Here is a 22,288-nt window from a genome sequence, read left to right as displayed (position 1 = left end):
TGTTATGATAACAGAACATGCAAAATGAACATGAATATTGAAAAATATATTTTTATTGGCCAAAACATGACTGACATGATTTAAAGTGGCGTGCCGATGCTGATAATTTGTTGTTTCATTGTTTAGCCTCCCATTTTCAATTATGAATTCTTCATCATGTTCATATCAAGGGGGACCGTGAAGACACTGGGGTAGAATAGGTCTTCAGCAACCCATACTTGCCGCAAAAGGTGACTATGCTTGTCGTAAAAGGCGACTAACAGGATCGGGTGGTCAGGCTCGCTGACTTGGTTGATGCATGTCATCGATCCCAATTGCGTGGATCGATGCTCATGATATTAATCACTGGATTGTCTGGTCCAGACTTGATTATTTACAAATCGCCGTCATATAGCTGGAATATTGCTGAGTGTGGCATTAAACAACAAACCAACCAAAAATCATATCTAGGGTGATGGCAAGTGAAATCTTGCTAATTTGAAACAGGGAGCACAGAACATCTCCTGTCCATATTGGAAAAAATCTGCCCTTTTTTTCTCGCAAAGCAAAGCCTGCACAGCCAGACACCCTCACGAATGTTGTAATTATGGTGGTCAGCTGTGCCCCTTCCTCTGTCTGCTGCACACTGCTGATGTTATAAATGGTCTGCTGGTACAGGTCATTGATCAGATTCGGTCTGTTCATCACAACGTCAGTAAACACATTCTATAATGCACGAACACATTGCATAACAAGGACATGATGGTGGATGCCTGACGAAAAAAAAAGAAAATTCAGAGATGACCATTTTGATAAAAATAATTGTTTCCGAAAATGCTAGAAAAAATCATTTGTACTTGGGTTTTACACAGAAAAAATCATTCACTGGATGTTCCAAAAAAAATGTTGTGGGACAAGAAAGTATTGTCATCCAATCAAATTGTATAAACCAATACTCATGATGTCAATCACTGGATTGTCTGATCCAGACTCGATTATTTACAGACCTCCACCATATAGCTGGAATCTTGCTGAAGACGGTGTTAAACAAGAAACACACAAGTCCGAGTTGTGCCAGATGTTATCAGCTCATAATGAGTATGAAGGAGTTGCTAAAGATCTCAATCATTGTAATAAAACAATATTTAATTGGTTGGTTGGTTGGTTGGTTGTTTAACGCCACACTCAGCAATATTCCAGCTATATGACGGCGGTCTGTAAATAATCAAGTCTGGACTAGACAATCCAGTGATTAATGTCATGAGCATCGATCCACGCAATTGGGATCGATGACATGCATCAACCAAGCCAGCGAGCCTGACCACCTGATCCCGTTAGTCGCCTTTTACGGCAAGCATGGGTTGCTGAAGACCTATTCTAACCCTGAATCAATAGTATAAATCATATTTCTAAGCTTATAAGTCTTCATAATAACTTTCCATTAGAAACATTGTTGGCAACAGACAAAGGGCATCAAAGTTGGCCCAAACTTAGAAAAAAAATTCAACTCATAATGATTACATTTGAATTGATAGGCGACTCATTTTAATGACATATCTATTTCGGTACCAGCCCAGCTTCACCTGAGTCCCCTCTTCCACACCAGATGCAGCAGGAGGTCTGGTAATGGTGGAATGTTATCAACTATTCATCCAGTTGTCCGATCAATTCCCATCTGAGATGCACCATATGGACGGCATGTACAAGGTCAGGTGTTTAGCATGCCACTGATTTCTGATCAGGGAACCTTATATCTCATTTATACCTTCCTGCCATGAATGAAGTGATGGTCAATGCTTCCTGTTACAGATGCATACTGTACCACCATGATCACCACTGCAGGGGCAGGGAGAACTAGAAGCAGTCATAACAAGAGTTTGCCACTAACGTGGCTATATCCCCCGCCCCTGTTGCAGAATTTATGACATAATTAAACCTAAACAAACCCTAACCTTTTTTAACCGAGGTGGAACTTGTCATGGAAATTGTAAAAAAAAGAAGAGTTTGGAACCTAAGTCATTGGGATACGATGACATGCATCAATCAAGTCAGCGAGTCTGACCACCAGATCCCGTTAGTTGCCTTTTACGACAAGCATAGTCGCCTTTTATGGTAAGCATGGGTTGCTGAAGACCTATTCTACTCCGAATTTTCACGGGTATATAAGGTTACCCGTCCCAGCCCTACCACACACAACAATATTCCATCTAGGCCTTAGACCACTGGGCCACCCGTGCCCTGAATAGGGATAAATGTAAATCAGCTGATGAGGAAGACTAAATAATAATCTGGTGTTCCTTCAAATAGGGGTATCTTGGATATTAAACTAAGCGCTTGTGGTGAGCAAATTCGAAAAGAAATCATTATTTTATCCCAAATAGGCTATTATTTTCTTAAATTCTAAAAATAGTGTATGCTATGCAATAGTGAAACAAAAGTTTTCAAGCCTTCTTTCTTGTCCTTTTTGTGAATTACGGAATAAGAACATAAAACATTAAATCAAATTCAAAATTAAGAAGTTTTACTGAATTTATTTACAAATGACAGACCTGGGACCAAATATCGGCCTAGATAAATCATTGAAAACATTTTTTGTGTCTTGCTCAAGAATGTTTCCATGGAACAAAACAGAAATACTGTATTCGACGTAATAACCGCCCCGCTCTAATAAGCGCCCACAGCGATATTTGCTAATATATTGGCCAGTGAACAATCCCAATTAGCACCCCTTCCGGTTGATCAATGTACACAAGACTTATTTACTCGCGTATAATACGCACTCGTGTGCTATACATGCTATATGCACCCTTTATTATTGGCAATTAAATTCTGGAAAAATATATCTGTCGTATATAAACATTTCAGGCTGTCATAAACCACAAAATTTATCTTTCAATTCTGTTTTTTTCCACCAAAATAATATTCTAATAAGAGCCCCCTATTTCTAATTTTGAGAGCACCCTGGGCGCTTATTACATGGAATATGGTATATTGAAACTTACTAATTGTTTAGGGCCCTGAAATACCATAGGGCCCCATTAATATGAGTGTAAAGTATGGTTCTTGAATCAGGATCGGAAACAAAACAGGCAGGGGGCGAGGGAAAGATGAAGAAGGGTTGGAAGTGTGGATGGATGGAAGGACAGAAGGAAGAAGGTGGGAGGGAATTATGGAGGGATGACGCTGGGTTGTATATCAACACCCCAACCACCCCGCTACCTAACTTGAAAGAAAACTTGTGAAAATATCATAACACATATCCATGAACTCAATAACAATTTATTATGTTTCTCGTTCATTAAGTTATCCCCCAGACGGAGTAGTATAAATAATGTACCTACCAGCGACAGGGCTGCTTTGGTTGGCAGCTGGGTAAACAGCTTGTCCAATAGAGAGCCCTATAGTAAACCAGCAAACTGATTACACCCACTTCCTGGGTCAGGAACTAAACCCTGTACTTCATTACTCTCTTGCCCCCAGCTGATTCAGGTGTATGATTATCAACAATCAGCCACTTCCTGGCAGCTTCTTGGCAGAAATCTTTAATCTGTTTGATACAAGCCTTTACCATTAACAGGATTCATAGACAAAAATGCCAATAACCATCATATCTTGTGGTATATTACTTGTGTATGTCACATGCCTCCGACCTTTTATCTATCCAACTGTTTGACAGCTTTTGATCATGAAGATGATATTTACCAGGATGAGATATTCATTTTAATTTTCACTTGGCCACAAAAATGATCTCATCAGGAAGGACTGAGCTCCTTATATCTTCCATCTCTTATATATTCTTTATATATTCCATTCCTTATACATTCCTTGTATATTCCTTGCATATTCCTTATATATTCCTTATACATTCCATTCCTTGCATATTCCTTATATATTCCTTATACATTCCATTCCTTGCATATTCCTTATACATTCCTTGCATATTCCTTATACATTCCATTCCTTGCATATTCCTTATATTCCATTCCTTATACATTCCATTCCTTGCATATTCCTTCTATATTCCTTATACATTCCTTGCATATTCCTTATATATTCCTTATACATTCCATTCCTTGCATATTCCTTATATTCCATTCCTTAACTACTCCTTATACATTCCAATCCGTATATATTCCTCACATATTCCTTCTATATTCCATATATATTCCTTATATGTTCCATTCTTTATATATTCCTTATATATTCCTTATACATTCCATTCCTTGCATATTCCTTCTATATTCCTTATACATTCCTTGCATATTCCTTATATATTCCTTATATATTCCATTCCTTGCATATTCCTTATATTCCATTCCTTAACTACTCCTTATACATTCCAATCCGTATATATTCCTCACTTATTCCTTCTATATTCCATATATATTCCTTATATGTTCCATTCTTTATATATTCCTTATAATTTCCTTATATATTCCATTCCTTATTTATTCCTTATATATTTAATTCCTTATATATTCCTGATATATCTTACATAATCCATTCCGTATATATTCCTCACATATTCCTTCTATATTCCATATATATTCCTTATATGTTCCATTCTTTATATATTCCTTATAATTTCCTTATATATTCCATTCCTTATTTATTCCTTATATATTTAATTCCTTATATATTCCTGATATATCTTACATAATCTATTCCTTATATATTGATTGTATATTCCTTATATATTTCATTCTTTATATATTCAATATATTTTCCTTACATATTCCATTCCTTATATCATGTATATATTCCTTACATATTCCTTTTATCTTTTATTCCTTATTTATCTGATTCCTCTGTTAATACAACAATGGAAGTTCTGTAATTCAGCAGCATGTAAATTAAGATCATTCAACCTCCAGCACTTAAACGGATACTCAACAACTCTTAGAATTAAAATCTGTCCGACATGACAGAAAGAAAGGCTGCTTGTAGTCCGGGCTATGTATGTTATGCACACAGTTGTCAAATGTACAGCCTAATTAGGAAAAAGAGTGCTTCACTCCGGAGAATCAATACTACCCTGATCAATAGCCATTAAATCCTGATCACCAGTCTTGAACATTGAGGGGGCATGGGTGGCCCAGTTGTCTAAGGCGCCGTGATTTGCTGTGCAGAGTTGTGTCCCTTGGGCACGCCAGAAACCTATGATTGTGGGTTCGAATCCTGGTTCACCCCGATTATGTTTCTAGGTTTGTCAGCACCATACCTATGATGACATTCTGTAAACAAGTTTAAGAGCCACCAAAGCTGGGATAATTTATACAAAATTTCAGCTACCAAGGCCTTGAATTATCAGAAGAGATGTTGAAAATATGGCAACGCAAAATAAGTGGTGATATGTGAAGGTTAAAGGTTGAAGCATGATCAGAAATCAAGAAGTTCCAAAATACACATCATAAGCTATTTCACTGATCAAGTACTTGCTGCATATTAAATTTCATTTTCTTGATAATAATACAAGCAGAAATGGTTGAGTAATGGGCAACTGTCATTTTCAATATGGCTGCCATGATCACCATGTCTAACATTCCTGGGATCATTTGCACAAAGTTTCAACTTCATCGATTATCAGAGACAGGAATCGAACCTGCAACCTCACATATCGTGTTAAGTTTTGTAACCTACTGTTTTCCCACTGAGCCACCAGGGCAGATGGTGAAAGAATGTTCAATGTTAGTTGTCATGACTTAGTTTTGTCTATGTTGCATGTGTTTCTTTCTCTTCCCCGCTTTGTTTGCATTCTTTTCATACAGCAACATACTCAATGTTTTCTTACTCTTTTCTGTCGTTTCTTGCCTGTAGATGGTTTATAAGTGAGATAAAGCAAGACTCCAGGTTATGGTCGGGGAAGTAAGAGTAGACCAAGGCAAGAGGGTATCGGCAACGTAATACCGAGGAGTGGAAATGTATCCTGAACTACACCAGACAAGTCTGGACAATACAAACCAGTGGCTGAAAGCATGAGTAACAATCCATGTTATAAGGGTACGTCATCATGCAGAGATGCCAACCCTAATTTGAAGTATTCAGAGAGGTAAAAAAGTGTGATTTCATGGAGAAAAAAATCATGTTAACAGTACCATGATGCAGGTTTTTGCTTCGATATTTGTGTTAGGCCCAAACGTTGAAAGTCTACAATCCGGAATATGACACAACACCACAAGAGTTTGAAATTATTTGACATTTCAATACCTGAATCTGTCACCATAGCAACACAAAGTATACATCAATCACTGATAAAAACATAAACATGATAAAAAGTTATGTCATCACTTGAAGATGTTAAACATCTAATCAGTCTCATTATTTTGCTTTGTAAAGTCATGCAAACATTTCTTCACATGTTCTATGACAGAAACTGATAAACATTGACACAAATGATACCAAGGAATTATCTCTGCAGTTTATCTATTGATACAAGGCATCACAAAGTTGTCATTTCACCGTTCACGGATTATACACTGCAGCTTAAAGGGCACATATTAATCACCTTCAATGGCTCAGGTTGAAGTTTGTTCAGAGACACGCTGTACTTATAAGTTCTCTATGTTAACAGTTTAAAATTTCTTGTTGGCAAGCAGATTAGGTCTGCCTTTTTTTTTAAGTCAGAGGCAACTCCTTCAGTGAGTCTGTTAAACCAGAACTAGGACATTAAATGTTCCAATATTAACAATAACATGATATTTTTCATTATCATATAATGGGTAGGTTTCTCGGCAAGATAAAGCCAACGGATAAAAACGATATCCGTTGGGGTCATATGCAGATAGAGATGCAAATATCAAAGGTCAAGTAGGGACTTCTTTCACTGTTTATAAACAAACATGGATTCGCCCTCGTCATTCGGCGATCAAGTCAGAATTAATCAGGAATCTGGATAAACTACAGGGATAATTGCTATCATTATCAAACGAACAATCTAATATAATGAAAATCAGTGTCTGACTGACGTAGTTAAGGCATTTTATAAGTTTTGGCAACTTTGGAGATATAAATTTCGAAACAATTTTGCGAGGGCACGAGGCCTAGCCAAGCGGGATTAGTAGCCAAAAACATATTCAGTGAGTCTGTTAAACCAGAACTAGGACATTAAATGTTCCAATATTAACAATAACATGATATTTTTCAATATACTTAATGTTGTTATGTTTTTCTTCAATATGGTTCAAAAGTAGCATGAAAGGCAAAAATATCCATGGTAACAGTTTTAGGGCATCCCTTTATTAAAATAATAGCTGCAAACCTCAAGGATGCTAGAACCCCTTTATCACCAACACTTTTGAACTTGGATTCTAGGGAATTCAGAATTATTTTATTATTCACATTTAGGAAATTATTGTCAATCATGTCAATTGTAATTTGAGTAGATATTATCTATTAACATTTACATTACAGAAATTGTTTTATATTTACCATAATCCGGAAACATGACCTGCTACAGAGTTGCATTAGTTTAAAGTTGATTGAGTGAGTGTTTTAACACCACTTTTAACAGTATTCCAGTCATATCACGGCGTGTCAGCATAATGTGGGAGGAAAGCCTTAGACATTTACTACTTCGATGAAACCCACGAGCACGGGTATGGTGTTGACAAACCTAGAAACATAACTGGGGCAAACTGGGATTCGAACTTCGAACAGACTAATGCCAGCTAGCCCAGATACTATGCCTCGGTTAAACATGAATACCCCACTCAGACACAGTATACTGACTCCGAGCCGACCAGTCCTTGTATTAGCCCCTTAATGCCGAGCGCCAGACAGGGTTACAACTAGTACCATCTTTTAACTTCTTTTGGTATGACCCGACAGGGATTCAAATGCTGGACCTTCCGCTCTCCGGGCAGACGCTCTACCACTAGACCACGGAAGTGGTCAACTAGGTGCGGGCTTGGGACTAGTAGAATACATTGCAGACAGAACCAGTAGTCTGAAATGAACAGCTAGTTGGAACTTGTGTTAACCAATGGAGGCAAGACAAAATGTTATTGATCTTTAGATTTAGAGTGAGTGAGTGAGTATGGTTTTACGCCACTTTTAGCAATATTCCAGCAATATCACGTCGGGGGACACCAGAAATGGGCTTCACACATTATACCCATGTCGGGAAACGAACCCGGGTCTTTGGCGTGACGAGCAAACGCTTTAACAACAAGGTTACCCAACTGCCCTCTTTGGATCTAGAAAGAGATATGACAGGATATCTAAAAAGTACCCAGATGAAATGGAATTCAATTCTATTTAATTTCCTTAAAAAGAGCTGGTATCGAAAACCTGTCAATAATGAAACTGACATGTGATATCAACAGACATTTCACGATGAATCAGAAAGTGTCTGATTAATCTGTATGTGATTATGCTTCAGCATGAATGCACTGAACATGCAGGAAACAACTTCTGGTTTCCTTCACAGTGGTAACATCGTTCACCAACGTCAACCAATTAACATTACAAAACAACAAAACGCTATGAATTAATTTTCCATTGAGCAGGATGTACCAGCTAACCTATGATAAGATATAAGAGCATGTCCTAATTGCTGTCGCCAGTTAGGTAAGCCAGTGGTTAAAGCATTACATCGCAAATACCTTTATGACTACTAGCCCAAACTTGGAACTTAGCATTATTTCGAGGAGCTTTTAGTGTTATTATAGGAACTATTACCGTATTCGACGTAATAAGCGCCCCGCTGTACAAAAAGCCCACGGCAATATTTGCTAATATATTGGCTAGTGAATAATCCCAATCAGCACCCCTTCCGATTGATTGATGTACACAAGACTTATTTATTCGCGTATAATACGCACTCGTGCGTTATATGCTCACTTAATTATGGGCAATTAAATTCTGGAAAAACATATGTCGTACATAAACATTTCAGGCTGTCAGCATAAACCACGAAATTTATCTTTCAACTCAACTTTTTTGCCCACCAAAATAATATTCTAATTTTGAGAGTGCCCTGGGCACTTATTACGTCGAATACGGTAGTAGCTGAGCTTACTAGACGGAAACAGAATTTTACTGGACTCAGGCTTTGGACTAGTGGCTAAGATTGTATATTGTGATGGAATACGAGATTTTTAATTCCCACTTGAATATCAGGTGTGAAGCCCATTCTATAATGACTGAAAATTGTAGTGGTAAAACCATACTTTCGAAAAGGCCACACATTGTTTATTTTTCATTTCACGGACCCGCTGCCCCTACTGAAAAGCAGCCGGCCTAAGAAATAAATTAAATATAAATATTTTTTTTATTATTATGTATTTCATGTCTACATCACTATCAGTGATTCAAGAGGCCAACTGCAGTCTAACTCTTCAGCAGAATGACTTTCTTAGAAATAAATAAATGATTGACACATACTTTTATTTTTATTTCAAGCGACCTTGTGTGGAAAAACTGAAATGAATCCGTGAAACATATGATTAAAAAGTGTGGCCTAAACTTGTTAGCTGCTAAAACAAAACATTGGGTTTCATTATTGCATGGATCCAGTCCTTTAATTCATGTTTACGTGAGTGATTATATAAATGTCAGACTTGGAGATACACATTAGCCACGCTTCATATTTTCCAGGCTAACACTGAAGCTAGTGTTAATTGGTTCACATTTAACATGTTTAACATGCTCAACAGCGTTAGAAATTGGCACTAGTCCTGTAGTCCTTACCAAACTGCCCAATAGTAAAGGAATCCTAAGGACTAGTAGAAATTGGCCCATTTTAAGGGTGTTGCTATATATGTTATCATTATAAGGACTAGTGGACAAAAACTGTTAGTTTCTAACCCTGCTCAATACATGGTGACATTAAACATCTTAAATCACTTGTTCCACTAACTCTCCATGAACACTCGAGAGATCAGCAGAATAGGAATAACAATGTGTCTAATCTGGATGTAACCATGGCAACCTTATTACACCATATTATAAATTCATATTATAAATTCATACTTCAATCGTATCTTTAACATGTTAAACACACAATCTCTCAATAAGTTGATTTTTTATTCAAGTATCGTCATGATACACCAATGTATCACAAATTCAGACCTATACACGATGTACCGAGTCAATTATCGATTCCTGTTTCAATTATTTTGCAATAATCCTGCCTTGCTGGTATAACCTAACACTAATCTAAAAACATGATGATAAATCGGATTGTATTACAAAATTACATCAAGCCAAAGTTAACCAGCCGTGCGAGGAAAACACACTGGTTGGAACATGGTTGTTACCTTGGCAACATAGAACATTGAGAATTTCACTAAAATAACGGCGCAAATTTCGTATTGTGACTCAGTATTTATCTGTTAGGTAGAGGTGAGTAGAATTGCCGGTATACGGGCTTACCACAATATGATATACTAATGAATATGTATCACAATTCCTTATAAAATACTGGTATATTACGTTTTTCAAAATCATGCATATTTTCATTTTGTTTGGCAAATTTTATACAAGTGACAGACGAATCAAAATTATGATAAACAGAAATTAGTAACTGATTTCCGTGATCGAAGAAGTGAAACTATTCATGACCAGCTTCCTGCATATAATGTGTCTATTACGCATGCATTGTGGTCATAGCAACATCTAACAAAATGGTGGATAATTACAAAGTTGTCAAAATTGTTATTTTTATTCAGGTTCATAACAAATTACAGATGTAAGAATGCATGCAATATATTGTGGTAGGTATCGCACTACCTGAATCACAAAAAGTCACCCAACACCCATCACCAGTACAACAGGTGACGTATCGAGACACAGAGGGCTGAGAGGATACGCCACCTGTGCTGTCTGATACATTTCACGATACCTTCTCCACGATCCTATACGTATCACGATACTTGTATGTGCTCTTATTTGTGGTGTGTAAGCCATCTTTTTCTTAGAGGGGGCACGGGTGGCCCAGTCGTTTAAGGCGCAGCGATTCGCTGTGCAGAGTTGCGTCCCTTTGGGCACGCCAGAAACCTATGATTGTGGGTTCGAATCCCGGTTCGCCCCGATTATGTTTTTAGGTTTGTCAGCACCATACCCGTGCTCGTGGGTTTCACCGAAGTGGTAAACGTCTAAGACCTGCATCACTTCCGGCTTTCCTCCCACATTAAGCTGACACGCCGTGATATAACTGGAATAATGTTAAAAGCGGCGTTAAACCCAACTCACTCACTCACTCTTTTTCTTAGACCTGGCACACTGATGATTTACAGTTGGCAGTGTCAAGTATGGCACAAAAAATGAAAATATTTGTTTTCACTATTAACTTGCACTACTGATTAGTGTTTAGTTGAACAGTTATTAAATCAAGCATTTAAGGTCAGAATAGATATTTTTTACTTAGTGTGTGACTGTGATCGATGCTTGTTTAGAGAAGTGAAAAATCGCGACAAACAGTGTATCACCCAACCACTAGTGACACCCCTAGTTTCAAGATTTTGTTTTTGTTTTTGTTTTTTAATGCTGCTATTAGCAATATTCCAACTCTATGAAGGCAGAATATAAATATTTGTGACTGGGCCGGACGATCCAGTGATTGATATCATGAGCAAAGATCCACACTCTCAATCAAGTGACTGAGCCTAACCAACATATCCATTTATTCACCTCTTACGACCAGCATGGCTATTGACTGTAATATTACCTCAATACTTGCATTTTTTCCTTTGTTATTAAAATAAGCTGCCTTAATATCGACTCAAATATTTTCTTAAATCACAGGAAAGAACAATGATGTTTGAATCCACCTGTGACATACTTGATGTGAAAGAATTTGGAACACTGAGGTCTAAAGAGGACTGTTTTATAATGAAAATCCTCCTTGGAGGTATGCCGTCTTCTTTGAATTGGTAACTCAATGTGTCAAAAGAAAAATCTACTGAGTGGACATCCACAGTTAAATTATTAATACCGTATTCGACTTAATAAGCGCCCAGGGCGCTCTCAAAATTAGAAATAGGGGGCTCTTATTAGAATATTATTTTGGTGAAAAAGACAGAGTTGAAAGATAAATTTCGTGGTTTATGCTGACAGCCTGAAATGTTTATACACGAGAGATACATTTTTCCAGAATTTAAATGCCCATAATTAAGGGTGCATATAACACACTAGTACGTATTATACGCGAATAAATGAGTGTTGTGTACATTGATCAATCGGAAGAGGTGTTAATTGGTATTGTTCACTAGCCAATATATTAGCAAATATCGCCGTGGGCGCTTATTAGAGCAGGGCGCTTATCACGTCGAATACGGTAAACTGTCTGCTCATCCAAATTAGTCCTTCCCAAGTACAGCCCACTAAATAGGACTGTTCTATTCTAGCTATGCGTATTGTCTCATTCAATCCCTCCCTTCACCGTCTATGGTAACCGACCCGAGAAGATCCGGGGTAGAATAGGTCTTCAGCAACCCATGCTTGCCGTAAAAGGCGACTATGCTTGTCGTAAAAGGCAACTTACGGGATCAGGTGGCCAGACTCGCTGACTTGGTTGATGCATGTCATCGATCCCAATTGCGTGGATCGATGCTCATGATATCAATCACTGAATTGTCTGGTGCAGACTTGATTATTTACAGACCGCCGTCATATAGCTGGAATATTGCTCAGTGCCGCGTTAAACAACAAACCAATCAATCAAAAGTCTATGGTAACCAACTGTCTGGCTGACTGACAAATGCCTGTCTGACGAATGGGAGATAACCAATTGGTATATCTCCTTGGGATAGAGTTTCAAGAATACACAAGAAAAAAAATAACCCCTAACATTTAACATGGCTGGATGCGCAGCTTCAGAAGGTCCTAAGAGGTGAAAATTCCAAACACAGATTCACAGCTAATTAGTCTGAAGGCCATCAAATATGGCAGGTTGTCATCGGAGACCGACCTCAACTCAGTTCTGACTTGATAACATTGTTCAACATGTTCAATGGCCACATTCCTGTTGTTTTGTTTGTCCTGCAAACTGACACTGTTTTGGGAAGTGCAAATTGGGATCTAAGGCTTTCACAATACCTCCAATACATCCACACATTAGAGACCTTTAAAGATTTGTCTTAAATCTGTGTTAATGACATGTTCTTGACTTCTGCATATCATGGACATAGGGTGTCATTATTTGGAAAATTAAGTATCGATATATCGATTCAAATATATCACGACTTATATTGATAAGTAACAAAATTACCGTATTTGACATAATAAGCGCCCCGCTCTAATAAGCGCCCACGTCAAGATTTGCTAATATATTGGCTGGTGAACAATCCCAATGAGCACCCCTTCCGACCCCTATTCGAATATAATCCGCACCGCCTCCTTCCCCTATTCACATATAATATGCACTTGTGTGTTATATGCACCCTTTATTATTGGCAATTGAATTCTGAAAAAATAGATATGTCAAACATAAACATTTCAGGTTGTCAGCATAAACCACGATATTTATCTTTCAACAAAATAATATTCTAATAAGAGCCCCCTATTTCTAATTTTGAGAGCGCCCTGGGCGCTTATTACGTTGAATACGGTAGTTAATCTGTATGTGTATAGATACAAATTACCTATCTAGACCTGCAATTAATCAATTAAATGCTAAATATGTACCAGGCTGATTCATTAAATGTTTAAAACCGAATATCTGGCCATTCCAAGCTTTATAGATAACTCCTGATACATGATATAGCAGGGATGAGTGAGTTTGATTTTACGCCACTTTTAGCAATATTCTACAAATATCATGGCTGGGGACACCAGAAATAGGTTTCACACATCGTATCCATGTCAGGAATCGAACCCAGGTCCTCCGCGCAACGAGCGAATGCTTTAACCACTGGGCTACCCGACCGCCCTATAGCAGGGATGAACATGGCCATTAGTCCATTAGTGAGTGAGTGAGTATGGTTTAACGCCGCTTTTAGCAATATTCCACCAGTATCACGGCAGGGGACACACACTGGGCGAAATGGGCTTTACACATTGTACCCACGTCGGAAATCGAACCCGGGTCGTCGGCGTGACGAGCGAACGCTTTAACCACTAGGCTGCTCGACCGCCCACTAGTTCATTAGTCTGAGACCAGTGAAAATCAAGAGGGACGAGATGTTTTCTCCCCATATCTAGCTGATATACGTAAGTCTGACCGTTGCTGAAATGAGTTGTAGACTAGTTGGCTATGACCAATGGTGTCTACCCAAGTACAGAACACTATTTGTTCCAATACACATCATATCATGGTACAGTGATCATGATAAGATTTATGAAAATATTCAAATGGTATTTGCAGGTGAGGTGAAATGGGGTTTCACGTCGCGTCCAAGATTATTGCACTTATAGAGCAACGTGCATGCATGTGTGTGTGTATGTTTGCGTGGCTGCTTGTACTAGTCCGTACTGATGCCAATTTCATAGTGCTAGCCCACTGAGATACCATGCCGCAGTTTAACATGAATACCCCACTCAGACACAGTCTACTGACTCCAAGCCAACCAGTCATTGTTTTAGCTCCTTAATGCCGAACGCCAGACAGGGTAAAAACATGTACCATCTTTTAACGTCTTTTGTTATGACGCGGCCGGGGATCCACTCTCCGGACAGACGGATGCTCTACCACTACACCATAGAGGCGGTCAGATTGTATGTGTAAGCAGCACACTGCTTGGATTACCAAGTGCTTTGCCATCAGCATATTACCAATATTAACTCTTAATATTATCCTGATTACGAAAATGCCAGGAAATTATTTCACGTTAGGAAAATTACTGAAAAGATAAATGGCACGAACATCAAGTAATTAATTCAAACCTAATACGGAGATACTAATTGCTATGGTATTAGGCCAAATCAGGAATATATTACATGTTTCATAAGGAAAATGTCTGAGTGATAAATAGGACAAACATCAAGCAATCAATTCAAACGTATTGATAGATTTATGTGGACATCTGCAGAATACTGGAAACCTATCTGCCATGTTTAGTAACATTCAAAATTGGAAAATGTCCTGCCAGGCTAGTTTTAGCTAAAAATGATGTAAGTAATGTTAAAACCAATTATAACTAGTTAAGGGTAGTTTGTAGACTAACATCTAGTCTCTGAAATGAACATATCGTACAGAAAAAAACAGTTGTTCAGTTATCTTAATAAAAATATAATAAGAAGGGGCCCAGTGACTCTCTTACTGCAGTGATCTAGACTTGCAAAACATTATAGACTTGCATGGTCTGTATTTGATATATATTTGTATCAGGGTCTGTAAGACCAACAAAGTAGTTTATAATCCTGGCCCACTAAGATAGCATTCTGCAGTGTAACATGAATACCCCACTCGGACATGGAATACTGACACAGAGCAGACCAGTCCCTGGTTTATCCCTTACCAACAAGTACCATATTTTAGCGGTGAAACGATACAGTTTTCATGCGACGATATGAAACATAATATGTTTTCTTCTGTATCGATATAAGACGATACACTTCCTAAAATATATTACTTACTACTCATGAACATTAACAAGCCCTTACTTTGATTATTTTGCTTATTGGAAAACCGGTAAATTTAATTTTTGGATGTGGTTTTAGCCGACTTCATACAGTTTGCATTTAATAACTTTAAAGCACAGAAATATTTGTCAATTAGCATGCTTAGGATGATACCGTATTCGACGTAATAGGCGCCCCACTCTGATAAGCGCCCATATTTGCTAATATATTGAATAGCTAGTGAACAATCCTAATTAGCACCCCTTCCGATTGATCAATGTACACAAGACTTATTTATTCATGTATAATACGCACTCGTGTGTTATATGCACCCTTAATTATAGGCAAGTAAATTATTGAAAAAATATCTGTCGTGTATAATACGCACAGACTTTTCTTTTGTATCATTTCAGGCTGTTAGCATAAACCACGAAATTTACGATCTTTCAACTCTGTTTTTTGTTCTCACGAAAATTATATTCCAATAAGGGCCCCCTATTTCTAATTTTGAGAGCACCCTGGGCGCTTATTACGTCGAATACGGTAAATTGAATGTTCTGCAAGATGGTTAAACTAACCAGCAAGACAAGGCCTTCTACATTCAACTAGCCTTGAAACACATTACCAGCCTACAGAACAGCAAGGCCAACAATATGGCCTGAAAACGATGTTAAGACGTCAGTTTGGGCTAGTAGTCCAACATTTTTTGCACATACCGTGGTAGTTAAATGGTATATTATTCAGAGATAGATAGTAACTTGAAACATCAGCCACTTTGAAAATGATACTACAAGGAAAATGATATTTTTGGGTTAAGAGAGTAGTTTCTGATTTGTAGGTTGACTATCATGCCCGTATCATGTTTATGGTATCATTACGCATGCATGTTCCGAGGAAATAAAGTTGTTATCCACATGTCCATGCTAGCCAGTCAAATTACACAAATCATGTGTGCCACATCATGCCTTTCATCCTGTAAAATGGCTGATAACCCTTTTGCGGAAATAGCAACATCTGTCTCAGACATGTTAGAGAATTAATCATTGCTAATAAAATACAAATATTCATCAACAATCCGATGTTGTTCATTTATCACATAAAATGTAATGAGGAAGACTTTCACCACCCCACTGATCAAAATGTTGCCTACTTCAAATCACAATGGAAGAATTGAATACAAATAATAAATACCAATATGCATGTTGATCAATATCAGGTGATATGTGTCAGGATAAAACTGAACACCAATAAACATGACAAATGATTAGATAGCCTACCACTCTGAGTGGTTACTGTCAATCAATCGTTACTGTCAATCAATCATTCCTTATCAAATAACACTCTTATCAAATAATAACGTTAAAAACCAAGGGTCTGTCAATAAATAAGTGGTAACCTTCTCTTGACAAATGCTAGAGATATATCCTAATTAACATCAAAGAAGAAACAAAAAATATGTATCCACTTTTGATGTTATTGACATATAATCTACTCTGAAATAAAATATCAATATGATTAACATTAAACACATGTTAAAAGACAAAATATATTACAAATCACATCAAAAGTAACATATACTTTTGCTATAACGGCACCTCAGCAAAACGTCACCGATTTCTCTGGCGAAAACGGCACCGCATTTGGCGTAAACGGCTACTATGTGTCGGGCGAAAACGGCACCTCTATTTTTCAGAACGATAACAACGATTTTTGTAGTAATATATAGGGTATTTGATGTATTTACATGTCATTTGATGTATGTGATGTATTTACATTGTATTTCCCCTTTTCACAGATAAGGAAATATATACAGTTTTGTGGCATGTCTATCGTCAACATCATCATCATCATGCTCTTCACAATATTGGTCCATGTACAACCGAACATTGTGAGAGTACTTGGGTCAGGGAGAGATCGCCATCTCCATCCTATAGTTGGAGTAGAGGCTAATTTCTAATGTAAACTTGTTTTAACATCTCACAATTATTGGCGTTTGCAAGTTACAATGTAAGTTTAATATCATTTATTTGACCAAGGTAAAAAAAAAATAAGGTGCCGTTTTCGCTGAAGCCGAGGTGCCGTTTTCGCCAATCGGTGCTGTTTTCGCCCGGTGACGTTTTGCTGAGGTGCCGTTTTCGCTATAACCCACTATATTTTATGGAAGGTATCCAGAGATTCATTATAAGAACAGTTATGATATTCCTAATTGTTTTGGTGCACAATTCTTCAAAATAAAAGGCCCCATTGCAATGCATTATGATATATAAGCCTGGAACAAAAGAGGGAGGCTCAAAATGCAGGAAGTATATATACTGTATAAACTGCATATTCCCTGCACTGTGAAGTATGTGAAGTACGGTCCATCAAAAGAGTTATGTAGAAATTGTTTCACAACAACATGCAAGAGTCAAATATTAGAAAACTACCATCTAATGTTTTTGTTGTAAAAATCCTCTAAGTCAACCGGTGAATATGGTGAAGTACCGAAAAAATGAGAAATCGGTGACGTTTTGCTGAGGTGCCGTTTCAGCCTGCACCCGAAAAAAAACCAATTTCATATTTTGACAGATCTCAAAATAGATGACAATTATTAATCAACATTATAACAATGTTCTTTCATGTAACGGAACTTATATGATAAAATTAAAATCAACAGTGATCAAGTCCAATGTCACTTTTTGTATTTATGTCATACATTTATTTCAAGATCGTCACGATTCACATGTCAAAACATCTCTTATTGTTGTCAACTCCGGACTCAGTGAGTCATCACCACTTAGACAGTGCCCAATCATTATACTCAGGTAAATGAAAACATCAGTCACAACAAACATGACATACGTATCAGTTAAAGAAGAATACTCACCCAGAACTTGTCTCTAAATAACGACATCTTCGGGAAAACACTAAGTCCGCTACATATCACCTGTGAATCTCATCTTCCATTGAAAACAGGAAGTTGAACTGTGATGGTCACATCGAAAATATGGAATGTTTATCCAACTGAAACGAGGTGCGTTATCAGGATATAGTACAAAAAAACCTGTCACGATCCGTTATCCGTATATGTCGTGTTATATGTAACGATATGTGTTTATGACTAAGGAACTCAAATCAGTACATGAGTTTTTGAACGATAGCAAATTCTGTAGCAGGCAAAGAAAACTATGAATTTATTCATGCCGGACCTCTTGATCTTTTTACGGACAGAAGTTTTATGGCGCTTCTATCACTTTGGAAATATTTCAATAAGTTCACTTGCTGTAGATCCAAGAGGGTTGCCGTCGTCGCCAATTAACATTAGCCTTCAGAAGATAGAGAGGTTAACATATATGATTGGACGTAATGATTCCGGGTTTATAATTTGTTTAAAACTGCTCACCTAGAAGTGTTTCTTCGCATGCAGGTACAATTGTTATCGCAGAGATTTTTAAGCAGAAAACTAAATTTTCGCATCACACCATAAAACACTAATTATTATATGTTCATCCCAGCCCGCTCTCTACAAACACCCCCCCCCCCCCCCCCAAATAATTTGATAGTCCCCAAGTACCTACAGACGAATTTCCGCATGTGTTCGCTTCTTTTTATTACACCACAAACACGTGAAGCATTAGATTCGTGCACCATCCGTGAATCACATCCGTTAACACTTACTGTAAACATGTGCATTGTTCGTTCAAAAGAAATAAAATATGTAAACAATACCTCACCTTGTTTATACATTTGGATGAAAATCTAATAATGATTAATTGTGACGATTCGATAACAAGAGTGAGTGAGTGAGTTGGGTTAACGCCGCTTTTAACATTATTCGAGTTATATCACGTCGTGTCCGCTTAATGTGGGAGGAAAGCCCGAAGTGATGCAGGTCTCAGACGTTTACCACTTCGGTGACAAGCACGGGTATGGTGCTGACAAATCTAGAAACATAATCGGGGCGAACCGGGATTCGTACCCACAATCATTGGTTTCTGGCGTGCCCAAAGGACGCAACTCTGCACAGCGAATCGCGGCACCTTAGACGACTGGGCCACCCGTGCCCCCCCCCCCCCCCCCCGATAACAAGAAAAGTATAATAGATTAAAATGATAAAACAGAAAAGATAAAATACGATTTGCAAAACTGAATTAAAAATATTTGTAAAATTAATTAGATCATTTATAGTATGAGTATAATTAATATATGACAACTATTAGAAATGAAGATTCAAATATAAATGCAACCTATCGATATAACATAATCGATACGTGTTTCACGTTTAGTTCCGTAGGATTCATGGGCAAAATAGATTCCAAAACATACCAAGACAGTCGAATGTTGTTTCTGTTATCAACCACTTGTCTAGTCCAAGCACTATTAGGACGCAATATAGGTGCTACTATATTGCTTTTCCCACCCGTCTCACCACCAAACACTGACTCACGTCATTTTATTGTTCCTGAGTACAGACAGATGAAGAAACTCGCTACGGTACTTCATTTTATTTCTGATGAAATGCACAATATACGCAAACCTACCAAATAGTCGTGCTTTATTTGAATCAAACCGCCAACGTTAATACACACATATGTGGTGATATGTTTATTTAGAAGAAATATAACAAAATGTCTCCTGACTTACATTATTTGAAGCATATGAATATCTTACAATTAAGTTATTGTTGTCTTATTTGCAGTCCATTGGTGTATTTGATGATAGCAGCAATGAATATTACCCCACGAGGACACGCGGTGCAGTTTTGAGGATTTTATGTCGCTTCTCAATAATATTTGAGACACAAAACCGGTAAAGACAATATCTTTGCCCCCCCCCCCCCCCCCCAAAAAAAAAAACCCACACAAAACAAACAACAACAACCCCAAACAAACAGAAAACAAAAAAACAAACAAAAACAACAACAACAAAAACAAAACAAACAAACACCAAAAAAACCTAAACTAAACAAACAAACAAAAAACACCTCACCCATCTTCCAACATACAGTTTGGACAATCCTGACAAGTGTGGACGCGTGCATGTTTACATGTGCATGCATGTATATCTTCTGTGGTATTGGAAGCGCGCGCGCTTGTAGAACCCTTAAACCACGCTCCCATGTTCCCATTTGGTCTGAACTTTCCGTCAATTATCAGAGATTCTATTTTTGAAATTATAATCATCTTGCTACGAATGTATTGATGAGTGTATGTCTGTAAAAAAAGGCGTGTACTTTTCTTTTGATTTAAAAAAAGAAGTCTCAACGTGTTCTCAGCACTTCACCAAGGGTAAAGGCGAACTCGTACACATGTCATAAGACTCGAGGCACCACCATCACAGCCATATCGCATAGGGACATGAATAGACAACCGAGTGATTCATGGTGTTACACATTCACCTGGGATACTTGGTCTGTAATGGTGGTTGTCTATCCAAGTACACCCGCACTCACTTTAGCAGCCATTGAAACTACGTACCCAATCGTTCTCTCTTTCTTTGTTTAACGCCGCTCTCGGCACTATTCCAGCTATATATGGCGGTGGTCTGTGAATAATCGAGCCTCGACCAGACAATTATTAATCTACTTAATTATTAATCTACTTATTGACATTATGAACAACGATCTACACAATTGGGATACGATGACATACATCAACCAAGTCAGCGATCATGATCACCTGATCCCGTTAGTCGCTTCTTACGACAAGCAGGGCTGTTGAAGACCAATTCTAACCCGGATGTTGACGGTTCTGTACGAAGCTATGACACAGCTATGTGGACAACTAGATAATCGGGCGAGAATACCGATAGGTGAGTGAGTGAGTGAGTTGGGTTTAACGCAGCTTTTAACAATATTCCAGTCATATCACGACGTGTCAGTTAAATGGGGGAGGAAAGCCCGCCATTTTGGGGACTGGAATAATTCGTGTAATTCCTTCATATTACTAAATTAGATAACTGATATCAATAATTGATATAAAGATATCATTAAAATTATTAATGATATCTTTAATTGGATTTTTGATATCAGTAACGGTCAGAATTAATGATATCTTGAATTGAATTAAAGATATCTCTAATTGAAATAAAGATATCTCTAATTGAATTAAAGATATCTGTAATGCATTTGTGGATATGTATAACTTATTTCAAGATATCTTGAATTGAATTTAAGATATCTTGAATTTATTTCTAATATATTTATGTATAGTAGGGTGGTAATTGTTTAATGATATCTTAAATACATTTAGAGATATCACAAAATAATTTGTTGATATCACTGTAACATTTTAAGATATCAATAATTGTATTATGGATATCAGAAATTAATTTCAGATATCTTTAATTTTTTTTTGATATCTTAAAAACATTATTGATATCTTCAAATAAAATACCGATATCTTTAAAAGAATCGAAGATATCTGTAATTACGTAATAAATGTGAAAACGGCTTGCCATACCGTCGTGGTGCAGGTCTCAGACGTTTACCACTTGGTGAAAACCAGGCTATGATGCTAACAAACATAGAAACCTGGATTCGATGTAACTTTGTAAGCTATTTTATTATACATGTAGTTCGTTATATGCATATATACAGCATATATTCATTAAATGGCCGTGACTAAAAAATAAGTTCGTTATATCGGTCAGTTCGTTATAAGCGTGTTCGTTATAAACGTAGTTTACTGTAAATATTTATGTTTTGATATTAATATTGTATTACTAAGTCCCTGCTACAGATAGACCAGACACCCAGGGTAGTGCCTGGCCCACGTAAGAAAAGATATACAAACGATTTTAGGAAAAGACTAGCAAGGTTATTATAAGG

General features: G+C 37.4%; 1 protein-coding gene across 1 annotated transcript in view; it reads right to left on the bottom strand.

The window, feature by feature from the left end:
- The window catches only part of LOC124140427 (nostrin-like), a 97,867-nt gene extending 79,373 nt beyond the window's left edge, over positions 1-18,494 (bottom strand). The window contains exon 1 of the mRNA XM_046507977.2: positions 18,347-18,494. Within this exon, the coding sequence (XP_046363933.1) occupies positions 18,347-18,373 (27 nt within the window). The 5' untranslated portion in view covers positions 18,374-18,494. The remainder of the gene's footprint in view (positions 1-18,346) is intronic.
- Between the last annotated feature and the right edge of the window lie 3,794 nt (positions 18,495-22,288).

The sequence above is a fragment of the Haliotis rufescens genome, unplaced genomic scaffold (assembly GCF_023055435.1).
Source record: "Haliotis rufescens isolate VD_foot unplaced genomic scaffold, xgHalRufe1.0.p SCAF_37, whole genome shotgun sequence".
NCBI classification, from domain to species: Eukaryota; Metazoa; Mollusca; class Gastropoda; order Lepetellida; family Haliotidae; genus Haliotis; species Haliotis rufescens.
The sequence above is the reverse complement of the archived record's forward strand: the minus strand, read 5'-3'. Positions and strand labels throughout refer to the sequence as shown.